Genomic DNA, 17,830 nt, shown 5'->3' with positions numbered 1-17,830 from the left:
TGAGAAGAATGCTTTACTCTTTTATTAGTTCACTTTCTGCTATATATCTAGTCTGTATGCCAAGAAAAGTATAATCAAATGGCAAGTTATTGGTTTTTCAATAACACAGTTTTAAAAAGAGAATAAAATAGCATATCTTACCTGGCAGTATTTATGAAACAATTAATATTGCTAGTGTATTTTCCACTTCCTCAATATTTCATATGCCGTATCAGTTTTTATAAACCTAAAAAGCAGGCATAGGCAAACTCCGGCCCTCCAGATATTTGAGACTACAATTCCCATCATCCCTGACCACTGGTCCTGTTAACTAGGGATGATGGGAATTGTAGTCCCAAACATCTGGAGGGCCAGAGTTTACCTATGCTTGTTCAAAAGACTACAAGAAAGACTAATCTGAGAACTAATAAGGAAGTGAGGCAACACTTTGGGGCAGAAATACAGCATTCATGTTGTCTTATCCAATTCTCTGACACAAAATCAAATGAAGTTGTAATTCTATTGAACTTTAGGGAGATGTTTCTGAAGGCACAATTGACCGCAATATCTTGTTTTTAACTCTGTAGTCTTAAAATTTATACCCATATCTGTTAAGCTTAATTCCACCATTCCTGTTGAGATTTATAATCCTGACATGTTTCTAATACTTTGGTTTTGCCCCCAAATGACAGAAACAATATAATGCTCTCTCGCGCATAGAGAAACACATGGTGGACGTGATACTGCAGCTCATAATATATGGATATTTTATTGTGGTCACCAGCCAAACAACAACAACAACAATAAAATTATGTTTCCCCTATATTGCATTCTAACCTGACATCCATATATGTAGGATAATGAAATTACTGTGGAGTGTGAGGAGAAGGCCTGTATTGCATAAAGAGTTTAATTTGGTCTGGAGGTTTTTGCTTATTCCCTTTGATGTATCTCAGAAATCTTCCAAGTAAACCAGCCAAAGGACCGTTCTGGGATTAGTAGAGTGACCTGGTCGCTGTCCATGGTACTGAAAACCAAAGCTAAGTCATTCTTGTTTGTTTTATTGTGAAGTAGGTGCTCTTTCATAGCCTCCCTTGCAACCTCATTTAGCCAAGACCGATGAGGCAACAGCACACTGTAAATGTTACTGCAAGAAGCTATTCAGTTCAGTTTGTTTCTCTGGAGTCTGTATGGTGGCGATTGCACACTACTTGTATCTTCACTTTATTTCACCTGCACATACATAACGGTAGTATTTCGGATTTGCAAATCGAAGCCTTGATGCAACTGATTCCATTTATCCAGGGGCATCCTTTAATCTTAAATTCAGCAGCTCCTCTGGCATTACTAAGGTATGTGATATAAATCAGATATGAGAGCCCTTTTAAGAAACTGATTTTTGGCTCAATGGACCGTAACCACTTTGAAATCAATGATTATTTAGGAACTCTTAAAACTGTAGATAATTTAGCTGCTGTACACACACATATTGGTTCTATTTTCTTCTTATTGGTTTACATGTGAATAATCTATATTTGTCTGGGTCTCTCCTACACAGGTGGTTGAGTATGGATTATAGCAATTCTCCTTTTTTAATACACCAGGCAGAGCTGTAAAAGATTTCAGCACCATCCCCACCCTTAGAAAGAGACTTAAAGGGCAAAGTTGGAAAGTTTGGTGTTGCAATTCTACTCAATTTCAGTGGAATGTGAGGAGGTTCAGCCTCATGTGAAAGGGCCCTGGCATTTTGCAACCTAATAATTATCATATATTATTTTTCTCTCCACAGCTCTAGAAGCCTTGTGACCATGTTTGCTTCTTGACACATGGTATCAAGCTTTCTAGCTCAGGCTCAGATAACTACTCTAGAATTCGAGGGAGATCCACTTTTAAACTTAAAAGTGCCTCTAGTTCTCGTTGCTGTAGACCCTATAATATAGAGCAGTAGGTGGGAAGCTTTTTTAACCCTGAGGGTTGCGCTTCCTCATGGAAAGCCAGGCTGGGGGTGGTGGTGCCACATTTCAGTAGTGGGTGGAGCCAAAGGCAACACTGGACAGAGCATCAGTTGTTACTCTTACTTTTGTACAGAAGGCTACATTTCTATACACAAACACAAAAAGCACATGGGGAGGGTATAGAAGAAGACCATTGAGAGGTGTGACCTGGAGAGAGTTCTGAGAGTCAGAAAGAGGAGGACAGAGGACCACATTTGACCCCCAGACCTGTGGTTCCCCATCCCTGCTATAGAGTCAAAACTTGTAAGAGTGGGAAACTTCAATTAAAATATTTGAAAACAAGGAGCTATGTGTAGGGCTTCCAGTGGGCAGGGAAGGGGATTTAATAAAAATTAATTTTATAATTTCCCATTTATAATTTCACACATTTCCAAAGTTTTATATCTGGACTTTACATAGGACTGTGGCTTCCATGGAAATGGGGTCTCCAGTATGGTACCCTCAGGTTCCCTGCCCCTGTCTTTTTATTTTCATTTTCATTTTAGTTTTGTTTAATTGATGTTGTTCAAGCAGGAGGAAATCTCGGGGGGGGGGTGCAAACGTTGTCAGGTATTTTGGGCTATGTTATATTTGGTTTTAGGAATGTATGTGCTTTGCCTGTTCGAGGAGACTAGTGAGGGGCTGAGCATCATCAGTTTTTCTTCTGTGAAATTGGTTCTTTGTGGTGCCCACAGCAGTTTGGGGTTTTTTTTAGATTTCCAGGTGTACCCTCAAGCCAAAAAGGTTATGGACTTCTGACATAAAGCATCACAGCTGGGACCATAAACCATACTTCTACTACTATAATCTCAGGAGACCATAGGTAGAGTATTAATATGGAATGAGTACCTTCTAATTATGTTGGTAACAATCTTTGGTCCACCCTTCTGTTCAAACTTACTGGAGAACCCATTGGTTGGGGTTAAGCTACAATTAACTCCTTCCATAAGGGAGAGTCTGCTCTATCCCTCCTTCTCTGAAGATAGAATGATAGGAACAAGGAACAGGGTCTTCTGGGAGGTGACACCTTCATTATGCCCTCCAAGCTTTCTTGGTATCATCACTTAATATCCCCACTTGGCCACCTAATGACAGGCACACAGACCAGTTTCAGATACAGCCATAGAGAAACCCTTTCAGACACAGAGAAATCCTTTCCCAGTACAGTAAAGGGATCAGTCAACACTAAATCAGCAGAAGAAACTATCCCAAACAGTGCATTTACACAATTGATTCTTATGAACATTATCCAATTAATTATGGGTTGTAAAATAGTAATAAAATAATTCTTGTTTAAATCCAATGTTATGTGCAGTTCTACAAACACTAATTAGGGAACAAATATTATTGATGCATGTGGGAATGATGCTAATGAATGTGTGTTGAAGATCTGCTCCAGGACGACTCAGCAGGATGGCAACAAGTATTCCTTAAATACACATAGACACACTATGATCTCATGTGAAAGCTTAGAGGAATTTTTTTTTAATGCAGATTCAATCTGTTGCTGTTCTGTCACTTTCAACACACCATTGTGGAGTGGGAGAGCCATTCTGTAACAAAGGCGATTTCCTGGATGTGTGCAGTGCAGCATAATTCAGCCAAACATAACCATCCCATCCTTGAAATGGGACTTAGTTGCAATGGTTTTAAAATGCCATTAATTTTAAAGGGACATTAAATCTGAAGTGTGTTCTATTCTAGGGGTGGGGAACCCATAGGCCCTCCAGATATTGCTGGGCTCCAATTCCCATCAGACCCAGCCAGCAAGGCCAATGGTCATGGGTGACCACCACCTGAAGGACCACAAGTTCTCTGCCCATGTTCTGTGTCCTTCCATGGGAGCACCTGGGGGCTAGGAGCTCACATAGCCTGTCCACTGAGAAGCTGAGAAGGAGAGTGGCTGCTGAATCCTCTCCCTCCCATTCCAAATAAAGGTAAGATGACTTGCTACACACCTGGAAGAAGAAGGGGATGATGGAGAGGTCTCTACAATGTGTTATGAGAATCCTGTCCACATATGCAGCTCTGCACTGGCCTCCAACAAGAGGGGTGAATGTAATTAGCCCTGACAAAATGTAGTTGCTAGCTAAGCTCAATTCAAATCCAAGGAATTCAACCTGAAATCCTCAATCCACTTGCCTGAGAGTAAGACACACTTTATGTGACTTGCTCCTGAATAAACCTGCCTAGAATTGATGTCTTAGTCATGATTAACTTTTGTTAGATTGTACCCTACATGAGTAACAGTTACCAAGGAATTAAGAGTAGGAGAAGATATGTATATATGCAGTAGTAATTGTTGTTGTTTTTTACTCCAGGCATCATGGGAAATATTATTTTTTTTATTCCTTTTATTTATAAAGCATTAATTTGTATTGAATTAATTTGATAAAGCCACATGCCACACTTCAGATCTCGCAGACATCATACAGATGAGCAAGACTCTTCCACTGTAAAATAGATGTATGACTTTTCTCTAATCTCCTTTACGGGTACAGCCATCTAATGCACACAACTTGGCAATACAAGGTACCTCAGCAATATTTATTGCAGCATTCTGTGTAAGTAGTCCTCATTCTGGTGTCTTCTATTACTCACTGTGTTCTAAAAAAAAGTTATCTCAATTGAAAAATATATGATCAATGTTATTAGTGTAATCCATTCATAGCTTTATAGACCCCAAGTCTTTCAGGGAGTGTCATAAATCTTCAGGATGACCCTGGTAGGCAGGAGTTTGCTTCACAGCTGTGATTCAATGGATGGCTTTAAAAAATCACAGTGCTAGACAGCTCCCTGTTAGATGAGAAAATCTGGAGACATTTGATCCAGCTCAATTCAACAACCCTAAATCCAAATCATGAAAATACAGAACCATGTACTTCACTCCATTTGCCAAATATGCACTGCTTTGCAATGCTTAATATTGAGTTACATGTGTAAACAACTGTGGATTTCTTATACCCACAATAAACTCTTTCGGTAATAGCATGAAATGAAACATTCAGATCCAGATATCACTTAAATCAAATGATTTAGGAGAAATTTAACTGTATGAATGAGTGCATATATATTTGTAACCAGTCCCTGAGTGGCACTGGATTAATATGCATCTGGCTTTCTTTTCAAACACAATTTAAACCATCTAACTGGTATAGCACACACCCAAATGAGCATGATTGCATGTGTGGATTCCTCACACTCTTTAAATACATCTCTGTCCCTTCTTTAGGCTTCTCAGCTTCACCTTGACACCACTTTTCTGGGTTTAATACCTCCTCTTCAGCCACCTCACCCAAGGTATGGTTTGAAGGTCCACAAAGCCACTACTTTGGTGATACTAAACAGGTATGGATCTGATCTGTACCTGAATGGGAATCACCTGTATGACACCTTGGGATCCATGGTGGAAGAAAGATGGTATAGAAAGGGAAGACAGTTAGTAAAAGTATTCTGTTAATGATATTCTGCTGTGTGTTGTTTGGCTTGCTTACTTGAATCATCTAGATTGCTTTGTGCAACAATATACAGTGGTGCCCCACAAGACGAATGCCTCGCAAGACGAAAAACTCGCTAGACGAAAGGGTTTTTCGGTTTTGCGTTGCTTCGCTAAACGAATTTCCCTATGGGCTTGCTTCGCAAGACGAAAACGTCTTGCGCTTTTTTAAAAAAGCCGCTTGAAGAGGCGCAGTTGCGACGGACTGTGCTTCACAAGACAAAAAACATCGCAAGACGAAAAGACTCGCAGAACGAATTCTTTTCGTCTTGCGAGGCACCACTGTATTTATGATGCAACTTGGTGTCTTTTTTTATTCAAACAGCAATCCCATCACATGCTACTTTTGCAAGTATCTTCAGCGGCATGTGAGGAGACACTGGGGAACATACCCCACCCAAAACAAGTCCTCTTGGGTATATAAAATTTAGTTCTGCAAGGTTTGAGGTGGGTGAGTGGGATGATGGTTGCAGGCCACAATTGTTGTTTTCCTGCCAGGGACTTTGTACGTTTCCCAACTGCATAAAAAGTAGGAAAATCAATAGCTGAAGCTTTCCATCACAGCATCTTCAAGCTGGGAAAAGTTTCCCCGTGGTGAATTTCCATCATGAAGCTGTTAAAGGCAAACATTCACAACTTGTATAAAATAGATTAGGAAGGCTTCCCATAATTTCCCTCTGTTCAGAGGGGAAAGTGGCTTGCATTTTTAGCAGCACCTGGAGAGTATGTAAGTAAATAAAAAATGGACTGGATAAAATATTAAACTAGAATTTTAAATAACACTGGAATCCTAAACATACTTACTAAGAAATCTAAATTATTTAAACAAATGTAAATTATTCCTGAGTGGATATATTTGGGATTGGATTGGAGCATTCATGTGAAATATGTATATGAAGCCTGGGGTCTTATCATTTGCCTCCCCCCACAAAATAGTAAAGATTTCAAGGGCCACCATTTCCCAGTTAACTATATATGCTGTATATATAGTAACATTTTAACTCGCAGTATGTCAGTCCTCTCATTTTGTTAACCTTCTGTTGTATAGGGATTCTGTATAGTAGTAGTAGCTTTGCTTGAAAATGTCTACATTTTAGGGTCCAGCAAATCACTACTGGAACTTTTAGAAATTCGGTGTTTTGCATATTTGAATGGACTTATGACATCCATTTTTAAAGTAAAAGCAAACAGCTTGCACTGGCCAGATAGGAATAATTTGAAGACAAACATGTGGGGAAACAATGTACCTGTCCTTTTCTCCTCTCTTTCCACAAAACAATACCCAACCTACCATCTACAAACCTTGCACACATAAATTTCACATATCCAAGGGGGGGGGGGTTAGGGAACATGTCCCATAATCAATGTTCCATGACATGCCTCTGAAGGTACTTTCAAAAGCATCATGTGATGGGACTGCTGCTCAAAGAGGAAGAAAGTGTCAATGCTTTCACTGGGCATGCCCAAAGCCACCTATTTGGGTAAACATCAGGCCTGACTCTATCCTTATGTCAAAGAGTCATGGGGAACCAGTGGAGCTCCAGGTATTATTGCACTACAACTCCTGTCTTCCTTTCTGGATGGGGTTGATGGAAGCTGGAGTCCATCAATAGCTGGGAAACCACACCTTTCCCATCCCTCAACCTGAGGCAGATTATTCTGGGTGTCATGAAGGGTCAGCAATTTGTTAGTCATTCCATTTATTATTGTTGATCCTTTACTCCCAAGGAGAAGCACTTTACTGCATTTATACGCACCTCCTTTCTGCCACTAGACTCAAACCTAGCTTGGGGCCTTCTCTAGATGTTCCTTCTATTGCACATTTATGATGGTTTGTGCTCATGATGGTATTGGGGTGGCTTTGCATGATTATGTTTCAGTACTGTTTGTGCCTGCAAACATTTTGGGGTGCATATTCCACCACAATGGTCTCCTTATGAAATGATGGCATAAAGTTCACTGGTTCTGGTTTCTCCATCAAAGTAGTGATTTGGAACCAGACCAGGCCTTGATAATGATGATGATGATGAAAATAATAATAATAATAATAATAATAATAATAATAATAATAATAATAATAATGTTTTATGTTCTTAACAATTTCCAAATATTGCCCATACTTTTTTTTTCAAAAAATCATTACATGCTAATCAAAACAAAATGAAAACACTCTCTCATCTAATGTGCCTTTAGAGCAAGATAATAGAGAAGGTTTCACAGTTCACTTTTAAGTTAGAGAAATACCATCCTGTCTGAGAGTTTGTAAACTGCGGTGTGTCCTCTGACTTCGGAAAGCCGCCCAAGGCAGCTGATCTACTCAAATTGAAGTCTGCTTTGTCTCATTGGTTTCACTGAAATCCAAGAGCCTCAGCTTAAGTGGGTTGTGGATCTAACTGGCAGCACTGGCTGGTCTATATTTCCATAGATGTTTATCTCACTCGGTACTCAGTCATGCCATTTTCTTGGCCAGGTGAAATCGAATCTATCTTCTCCTCCACCTCAGGCACTCTCCTTAAGGTTGCATAGATACTCAAGATCACTTAACAGCCTTTAACCATCTTGCAGTTGTTACAATTAAGTCAGTTAAAGTATGGTAAAGAGGTAGGTTTTTCTTCCCACGCTTTCACTGACAATATAAAGTGGAAATTATATATATGTTGGTGAATGTAAATGTATAACCAAGGAGGCCTGTTATTCTGGAATACCTATCACTGGGCACAAGGGATGGGACATAGGTGTGCAGCATTAAATGGATTCCTCTACATGTGAATGCATACTATGTGTCAAAATATGGGATGTAATAATAATAATAATAATAATAATAATAATAATAATAATAATTTATTTATATCCCACCCATCTGGCTGGGTTTCCCCAGCCACTCTGAGTCGCTTCCAACACAATATTAAAATAAAGTAATGCACCAAACATTAAAAGCTTCCCTAAAGAAGGGCTGCCTTCAGATGTCATCTAAAAGTCTAAAATGCCTCCAGCTTATTTGCAAAGGTGCCTTTAGTCCCTCTGGCATGACACTGTCCTTCTTGTTTTCCTGAGTGCTGAAACCTTCTAGCGATGGTGCCACACTAGAGGGCAAAGAGGGAGCTGTTCAAGTAAGTTGGGGGAAAGTGGAAGAGGTGCAAAATATTGGGATACCTTAACTTAGAATTCAAGCCATCATGTTTGCCTATATACAAATCTATGCAACTTGAACAAATCTAGCAATTGACTCAACCCATTTGAAACTTCTGCAATCAGGTTCCAGCTCTAACTGAGGGGAATGGACCCTGCCTGGAGACTTACAGCCCAAAAGGGCAGCACACGAAGGAGAAAGTCCAAAATGATCACGGAAACAGAGCAACTCCCACATGAGGAAAGGTTCAGAGAAAAGACAAGTGAGATGAGGCATGACAGAGATGTTTAAAATTAAGCCTGGTGTGGAGAAAGCAGAGACAGGAAAGTTTTTCTTCCTCTCTCATAACACTAGAATTTGGGGACATCCAATGAAACTGAACGTTGGAAGACAAAGGTGGGGAAAGTACTTCTTCACATAGTCAAGCTGTGGAATTTGTTCCCACAAGAGGTAGCGATGGCAACCAACTTGGGTGTCTTTAAAGGAGCTTAGACAAATCCATGGAGGATAAGGCTATCATTGGCTATTAACCCTGATGGCTATGTTCTATCTCTGGGTAGTCAGATATCCAGAGAATACCACTTGCTGGAAACCACAGGAGTGGAGAGGGTTGTTGCACTATGGTCTTGCTTGCATGCTTTCCACAGGCTTCTGGTTGGCCACTGTGAGGACAGGATAGTGGACTAGATGGGTCACTGGCCTGATCCAGATTGCTTCTCTTAGGTTCTCATGGGGAGAGAAAGGACACAGCAGAAAAGTACAGAAAGGAATATATACTGCACACTGTGTGGTAAATAATCCCAGTTCACTTAGTTATATTGTAAAATATGTAACCACGTGTTTTCAGTGCTTCCTTCCCCAATACACACAGAGAGAGAGCTAAAAGAAATTAATAGTTTGTTTGGTGTACATTGTTAAACTTGCCGTGTATTTCAGACTGGCAAAAATTGCTCTGTTCCACCTGAAGGTCCATTGAGCTGCGCGTCGCTCAGTCCAGGAAACGTGTTCGAGGCACAGTTACTGCTGAAATAGGGATGCTGAAATCCCATTGAGGTGAATGGTATTTGAGCAGCTGAACTGTGCCCTGGATTGCAAGCCAAGAGATGTCACTAGTTCTTCGCAGGACCCAGAAATAGAAACACTTCCATTCAGCCATCAATATTGCATAAGAAGAAGCTGGTCCTTCCAGACAGAAGGCAGGATCACTTGATCTTTGTCTCTTTCTCCCTTTGCATCAAATGCAGGGCCTTCAAATACACTTATTTCCTTTGAGTTTAAGACCCAGTAAGTGAAAGTGCTGTTAAAAGCAGTATAACCAGACAAGAACTTCTTGTGATGTTCATCAGAGAAAGCAAAAGTGGCTCCCTGTGGCTATTTTGGACTACAGCTCCCATCATCCCTATCTCTTGGTTGGGGTTGATCAGAGTTGTAGTCCAACAATATATGGCAAAGCCTGCCTGTACAAGATCCCTAGGTTGGTTCATTTGCCATTTGTATCATGCTAAGGCTGTGTACACATGACTGGTTTAGACACAGCTGGGTTGTTCTGTTTCTCAATTCAGGTCAAAACTGAGTGGGGGGGGGATCACAACAACATTTCGTAAGAAACAACAGGACATACACATAAAGTCATGTGTGTACTGTTTGCCAAACCAGCATTGGATGCAGAATAAATAGGAGTGGGTAAAAAGCCTAAATTCATGTATTCCAGAGGGCATGTAAGCATGTTAAGTTTCAATCTACTAGGAGTAACGGAGTCAGGCTTCCTTCTAAGTATGCATGTGTAGGATTGCACAGTTAGTTAAAGCAGCAGGGCTGGGCCAAGACATTTTGCTGCCTTGGTATCCTTCCCATTTCCATATAAAAAATACAAGGGGGGGGGCAGCTGAATCTGATTTCAACTTTGAGGCAACACACTTGCTTAGACTCAAGCTTGGGACACTCAGGGGATAGGGTTGGTCCACTGTTACCGCCCACCCTCAGCTTCTGCCGCCTAAGGCAGCTGCCCCACTCTGCCTAATAGTAGGACCAGCTTGCACAGCAGCCACCTTAAAAAAGAAGACGACAGATTTATTCTGGCGAAAAGTTTGGTGGACTAGGGCCTGCCTCATTTCCTAAGGAAGAATCCTGTAGCACCTTAAAGACCAGCAAATTTATAATGGTGTAGACTTGGGTGAACGACTTCTCTTTAATTAAGGTGCTGCAGGACTCTGGAGGTTTTGCAATAGCGTAAGCACAGCCTCCGGAAGCATGAACTTAATTCAAGCACCTCTTGAAGTGGGTACTAATCCACAAAAGTCTTATGTCACAATAAAACTGTTCGTCTTTAGGATGCCACGGGTCTCTTCTTTCTGGATCTCGGTGGAAAATGGACACAGTCACACGCACAGCAGTTGGACCCCAGAAGACTCCTGAACGGCCGCGTAGAATAAAGCAGAAACCACGGTTCTTTATCACAGGGAAGTCCAACAGAGGGCGCTATGTCCTTTAGTTTTGCTAAGGGGAAAACCGGAGCCGGGAAGAGTGCAAGCGGATTATTTTGGTTGCTCCACGTAATTAATTCCCCCAACGCACACACGCGCTCCACAAAGTGCTGGTGGCAACGCCATTCAAAACAATGTATATCCGATATATATAGAATTGAGGCAGTCAAACTAGTGATAGGCATCTGCTTTTCTTTTTGATCGCCGATCATGAAGACCATGCCAATAATTACATCTTGACTACACCAAGACTGCACTATAGCGGCAATGGGTTTGGGGGAGGGTGGCGGTGGGGGAAATCCATGTCTTACGTGACTTTCATTTGAGAACGATCTCGATAAGAGGAAGAGAGAGCCACGATTTCTCAGAAGCAGCAGCCACTTAGGCAAATCGGACTTATAAAGAGATCTATTCTGATCTGTCCCGTGGTTATTCATACAGCTACCGACTTCCACGGCCTGTGACTTTGCCGAGTTACATAAGCAAACAAACAAAAAGGGGGTGAGTGGGAGGAACAACAACAGCCACCTCCTTCTCCCAGCAATGACATTAATAGGAACTTCTATTTCATTACATTTTTCATATCTTTTCAGCCAACTATAATGCTCTCGGTGAGTGGATGTGCGTCTAGATATATTTCACAGGTCATCTTCGAAGTCTATAAAGACCAATCTTCATTTTCTGCGAGACCCAGATGTGACACTGGTCAAAAGCTTGATTTCACCCAGGGTGGTTTGTTTCTCCTTAGAGGCCCCTCGGCAGCATCTTCATGTTTGCCCGGTTTTTTTGAAGGCATCTCAGATAAGCCAAGCCAACACTGTTCTAGAGCGGGGTGTCGATAAAGTTTTAACGCGGATTTCTGTCTGAAAGCAATGACGTGATCCATGATGCTTGTCCTCTTCCCCAGTAGTAGTAGTAGTAGTAGTAGTAGTAGTAGTAGTAGTAATAACAACAACAACAACAACAACAACAACAACAACAACAACAACAATAATAATAGTGTGAAACATTCGGAAAATGTGTCTTTAATTTTAGGAAAGATTCGTAGAAGGGCAATATGGGTATGGGAAAGGGGTCCGTGACTCTAAAAAGAAAGAAAGAAAGAAAGAAAGAAAGAAAGAAAGAAAGAAAGAAAGAAAGAAAGAAAATTTGCAAAACTGGTAGGTAGGATGTGGCAGGGATATCTGGAAAAATATGGGAAGCAAAACGAACTATTGTAGCTGAATGGATTTTTTTTCAGTTGCAAAGTAGTGACTTTGATTAGATTCCCACGATCGCTTCCTTCGATTTCCTCGTGTCAACAGCAAAAAATAGATGTGTGCAGGGATGCCAAAGTATTTTTAAGTTCAGGGTTTTCTTTAAAAAAAGGGGGGGAGAAATTTGCTTCTGTTCGATCTACCTTATAAGCACCCTTCACATTTCTTACCAAATTTGTTCCCCCCAGATTTTTTTTTACCAAAAAAGCAATAAACCTAACTGCAAAAAAGAAAAAATAAATTCAAACAAGGCGCATTAGAGGAGAGTGTGTCCGGCGTGTGAATGTAGAAAGCACTGTGTCCTCCACATATGTTTTATTCTGTCCCACTTTTTAAAAAAACAACATTTTGGCAAGTAGCAGGCAACCTCTTTTGTTAGGTGAAACCTCCAAAACTACCTGAGCATAGTTGTGCGGCGTTCTTGCTTTAAATTTACATTACCTATATTTAGGAAACCATATTCAGTCTTTAACAAGGTGATCCTACAGTGTATATTCAGAAGCAAACCCAGCTAAGTTCAAAGGAATAGGATTGCCCTAAATCTATTTTGCTTAAACATGAGAGAGTTCAGAGGATGCAGAAAGCAACCTAATGAGAGACAGACCGGTTTTACATGAATGAAAAACCTCTACGCAGAATATTCACAACGAGCAATAGCTTTAGGCTCTTAGACTTATCCTCGCTCCTAAACATATTTGACTCACCGGAACCAATGGGGCTTAAGTTCTAGAGTATATTATTATTATTATTATTATTATTATTATTATTATTATTGATAGGTGCATCTGTGGCCTTTTGGCGTCCGTGGCGAGGAACACTTTGCTTTCACCCCGTTCCTGTTCATCTGGTCTTTGGCTGCTGGTGACGTTTGGTTTGGCAACAATTATCTGTCTTGATCTATAGAGAGAACAGTCTATATCTATTTGGATCCGATTCTCCATTTATCTTTATTTCTCTCTCGGGAAATAGCTCTGTGGAGAAGCTTTGAATCTGACACGTCAATTGCGAGCGCCTTCTCCAAAAGGCCAGCATTTTTTATTTTTTTTATTTTGGTTTTATTTCGGTTTTGAAGTGATCGAGCTATGGATCCCCTGGGGAAAGGTCACATCCCACGTCGAAGCTTTTGTGGGGGGGGGGAGAGAGATGGGATCGGTGGTGTGGTGCTGATGGTGTTGGGGTACTTTTCCACCCCGAGGGCTCACCCCGGATGGGATGAAGCTGCTCTGGAGAAGGGCAGCGCCGGCTGCCCCGTTTTAGGCAAACGGGATTCGCTCCCGCAGCGCCGGGGAAGCGAACCAGAGCAAGGCTGGGTTTGGCTGCTGCTGTCGGTGTGTCGGAGGCGGCCAGCCGAGTCTCCCCCCGCCCTCCAATCCTTGGGGAAGCAACCCCATGGAAAATCCCTGCCGCTGCCTCCTGCCCCACCCCTAACCCCATAGCGCAGAGGAGGTGTCCAGGCTGGCTGGCAGGTTTGGCGTGCGACCCTCCTCCTGATCTTTCTTCCGGAGGGTCAGGGGTAGGGGAGTTTGTACAGAGTGAGCAGTGTGTGTGTGTGTGTGTGTGTGTGTGTGTGTGTGTGTTGCAGGGGGGTCCTCACTTTGTGCGTCCTCGTCGCCCCTTCCTCGGCGCGGCGGTTCTTCAACCGAGCCAATACCCTTTTGTGCTAATAGCCCTGTCCTCATTTGCTGCCTAATTGGACTATATAAAGCCAATAAGAGGCGAGCTCTCGTAGCCTGGAGCCAAAGGACCAAATCGAAGGGGGGCGTGGAGGCAGCGAGAGATGGACGGGGCGGCGGCGGAGGCGGCGGGGAGAGGCGAGGGAGGGGGGTGCGCGCCGCCTGCCTCTCGCTTCTCTCCCTCTTCTCCCTCACTCACTCTGTTTTGCCCTGCCTAGTGGCACTGGGGGAGTCCGGGGGCCCAGCCGACGCCGCCGACGCCTTGCCCGGCCCGAGGCCGCTTGCCACGCTCCGCGCCCCAGCGCCGCTGCCGCCGCCCAGCGCCACCCCGCTGGGGTTGACATTTGGATTTCCGCGTTAGCATTCGGCGCCGGGTTGACGCAGGAGAAGCCGCAGCAGCAGCACCGGCAGGAGGAGGAGGAAGAGGAAGAGGAGGAGAAGCGGCCCCCACGGACTTCCAAGTCTCGCTGCCTGCCTGGCTGGAGGACCGGGACTCGTCCGGGTGTCGTGCGGCCCCCACCTCCACTTCATCCCTCTCCCCTTCCTTCCCCCTGCCGTCCTTCCCCCATGCCATCGGCCAACTCGGAGCCACTCCGGAGCGCAGTGTGAACGCCGTCCCGCGGACGTGGGCAACGTGGGAAGGATGCCCGAGACCGGACAGGACGCCCCCGGCAGCCAAGCCCAGCCGCCGCCGCCGCAGCAGCAGCAGCCCCCTCCGTCGTCGCAACCCAAGGAGTCGCCGTTCTCCATCAAGAACTTGCTCAATGGGGACCACCCCAAGGCGTCTCCTAAGCAGCCCCGGGCGCTCTTCCCTCCGGCGGCCAAGGGGGCTCTGGAGGGAGCCGGCTTCGCCCTGTCGCAGATGGGTGACCTCGCCTTCCCGAGATTCGAGATCCCGGCGCAGAGATTTGCTTTGCCTGCTCACTACCTGGAGAGGTCCCCTGCCTGGTGGTATCCTTACAGTTTGACGCCCGCCGGAGGCCACCTGCCTAGGCCAGAAGGTACTGGAGATCAAAGTCCTCTCTCCATCTCTCTCTCCCTATTCCCCTCCCCAGTCTATTCAGCCCCCCACCCACCCATCCATTTCAGTAACCCATACGAGCCAAAGGGGTCCAGGTCTCTTCCTGAAGGAAGCCCAAGTCTTTGTCACCAAGATGATTGGACTCCATCTCCATTGCTCCGTTGTGGTTTTCCTCGGTGGTCTCTGCTCTCCAGGGTCAGCCAGGTCTCCCCTTCTCCCAAACAAGCTCTCCCCCGGGGCAAATAAAGCCTTCCAGGTGTGAGCTAGGGTTTCCCGTATCAGTGAGAAGTAGCGATGTTTCCTTAGTCATCACTGACTTGTAGGCACTCGCCAGAAGAACATTTATTTAGTTTTGTGGAGATCAAAGGTTGGCTTTCGTTTCCTCACCAAGAAACTATATGCACTGAACGGAGTCCCCCACTTTCACCCCTCTTTGCGCCCCATCTGTTACTCTCCTCTCCCCTCCAAGTTTGGTGCCCCTCTAATTTCCACGGGATTTATTCAGAAACAAGAGGCATTTATCATACTGTATCTAAATATCTTCTCTCTGGTTCCGTCTCTCGTCCCAACCACACTTTCTTGGAAGGAAGTCCCATGAAATCCCCCACAGGACTTGCTTCCAAAGAAGTGTAGCTAGGATCCGACGAGGCTTACTCACAAGGAAATCAGCCTATCAGCTAACGGTGGGGATGTGCCTGAGAAGCAAGGAAAAGGCCATTTCAGGAAGTTCATTGACTTCCACGGTGCTCATGCTCAAGTTAGGAGCAGTTAGGATCGCAGCCTTTCGGTGGAGGAGCCCACGGCTGCAATCCTTAAAAACTCAGAACTTGAAAGTCAGCTCCATACAGCTAAATGGCACTTGCTCTCCAGCCCATTGCAGGAAGAGGAGGGAGTCAAGGCTGCTGGGTGGAGGGCAGGAGGAAGATCCACAGTGCTCAATGGGGCTTAGTCCTAAGAGAAGTGTCCTAAGAGGAATAAAAATGACTTCTTCCCAAGCATACACGTATTGCAGATCTCCCTGTTGTCCTACTCAGAACAGACCCATTGAAACTAATGGACCTAACTTAGTTATGGCCATTCATCTCAATGGATCTACTCTAATCATTCTGTTCTCAGAACTGCCATCATACGCATTTTTTCCTTTACCGAGCAGAGAAGTCCTATTAACTGAATCAAACTTGCCAGGTCTATTTCTCGGAAGTGTCTCTGCAGAGTCACCCCGAAGAGGCAGCGTCCCAGCGTCCTCCTAGGTGCGTTTCCTCGGAAGTAAGCCCCAGCTGTGTCCCACTAGGCTTACTCCCTTGTGAGTTCAGTCACAAGCCCGCTTTCCAGGGAGTGAGCTCCACTCCGCTCAGCAGGGAGGAGAGAGAGAGCGAGAGCGAGAGAGAGCTTGACAGTCGAGCAGGGCTGACGGGGGCCTCGCTGGCTGCTCGGATCTTGACTTTTGCTCTTTGTGTGCGTGTGTCTTGCTGTTCCTCTGCAGTTTCCGTGGACAAAGCCTTCCTCAGAGACTCCTCGCCGGCCTCGGTGGGCACAGACAGGGACTCCCCGGACGAGCCCTTGCTGAAGGCCGAGCGAGAGGCGAAGGAGCTGGACTCCAAGAGCCCCGACGAGATCATCTTGGAGGAGAGCGACTCGGAGGAGGTGAAGAAGGAGGAGAGCGGTGCCGAGGACTGGCCAAAGCGCGAGTCGGAGGCGGGCAGCCCGGAGAAGAAGCCTTGTCGCAAGAAGAAGACTCGCACCGTCTTCTCGCGCAGCCAGGTCTTCCAGCTGGAGTCCACCTTCGACATGAAGCGCTACCTGAGCAGCTCCGAGCGCGCCGGCCTGGCCGCCTCGCTCCACCTCACCGAGACTCAGGTCAAGATCTGGTTCCAGAACCGGCGCAACAAGTGGAAGCGGCAGCTGGCCGCCGAGCTGGAGGCGGCCAACCTCAGCCATGCCGCGGCGCAGCGCATTGTCCGGGTGCCCATCCTGTACCACGAGAGCGCCGGCGCCGACGGCGGGGGCAGCGGGGCGGGCGGAGGCGGCGGAGGCGGCCCGACGGCGGCCAGCGCGCCTGTCAGCCAGCCCCTGCTCACCTTCCCCCACCCCGTCTACTACTCGCACCCCGTGGTCACCTCCGTGCCGCTCCTGCGGCCCGTCTGAGAACTGGGCCTAGCTCAGACGGACAGGGGACGAGTCAGGGAGGCAGGGAGGGAGGGAGGGAAGGAAGGCATGAGAAGGGGTCATGAATGGATGGAAGGAGGGTGGCTTCTTTAAGAACCGCGTTGAGGGACAGCCACCCTCTCTTGCCTCTCGCAGCCCAGGCCTCCGGAACGAAGCATCGCCCCCCATCACCAAGGACCAGCAGGAACCAAGCAAAGATTTGGCTGTGTAAGTAGCGCCCGGATGCTCTGCGCAACGCCGGGCGTGGAGAGACTGTTCTCCTTCGCGGTTCGCTCCTTCTGCTTTTGGGTTGTTCAGGAGGAGGACAGAACAGTCGTGGTGAGACCACCACAGAACTGCAACCCGGGCTCTGTAGAAGTAGAGAGTGGGGGCTGATGAGAGTGCTTGGCTTTGCTCTGCTTTAAGATGGATTTGGCTATTTAAAAAAAATATGGAGAAGCGTTGCGCAAAAGGAGATCACCCTCGTGCATTGGTGGTGGTGGGGAGAAATCACGTGTCCAGATGGTGCCAAATGCTGGCGGGGAGAGGAGGGGGTGCTATGTTGCTTGGAAGCCTCCTGGCCTTATGGCCCTGGTCCACTTTTGAAAGGATCTGTTGGTCCTAACTGCCCGAGTCTCCAGTTCTCTGGGATC

At 45.4% G+C, this 17,830-nt stretch overlaps 2 protein-coding genes across 2 annotated transcripts in view; both read left to right on the top strand.

The window, feature by feature from the left end:
• Nucleotides 1-14,069: 14,069 nt before the first annotated feature.
• On the top strand, nucleotides 14,070-17,239 carry HMX3 (H6 family homeobox 3). Its single transcript, XM_083505516.1, has 2 exons — nucleotides 14,070-15,012; nucleotides 16,516-17,239. The coding sequence occupies exons 1-2, from the start codon at nucleotides 14,655-14,657 to the stop codon at nucleotides 17,175-17,177; spliced, it is 1,020 nt and encodes a 339-aa protein (XP_083361642.1). The 5' UTR covers nucleotides 14,070-14,654; the 3' UTR covers nucleotides 17,178-17,239.
• The window catches only part of HMX2 (H6 family homeobox 2), a 35,918-nt gene continuing 35,313 nt past the window's right edge, over nucleotides 17,226-17,830 (top strand). Inside the window, exon 1 of the mRNA XM_083505517.1 lies at nucleotides 17,226-17,405. Within this exon, the coding sequence (XP_083361643.1) occupies nucleotides 17,260-17,405 (146 nt within the window). The 5' untranslated portion in view covers nucleotides 17,226-17,259. The remainder of the gene's footprint in view (nucleotides 17,406-17,830) is intronic.

Source organism: Podarcis liolepis, assembly GCF_965112155.1.
Source record: "Podarcis liolepis genome assembly, chromosome: 5".
NCBI lineage: Eukaryota > Metazoa > Chordata > Lepidosauria > Squamata > Lacertidae > Podarcis > Podarcis liolepis.
The sequence above is the reverse complement of the archived record's forward strand: the minus strand, read 5'-3'. Positions and strand labels throughout refer to the sequence as shown.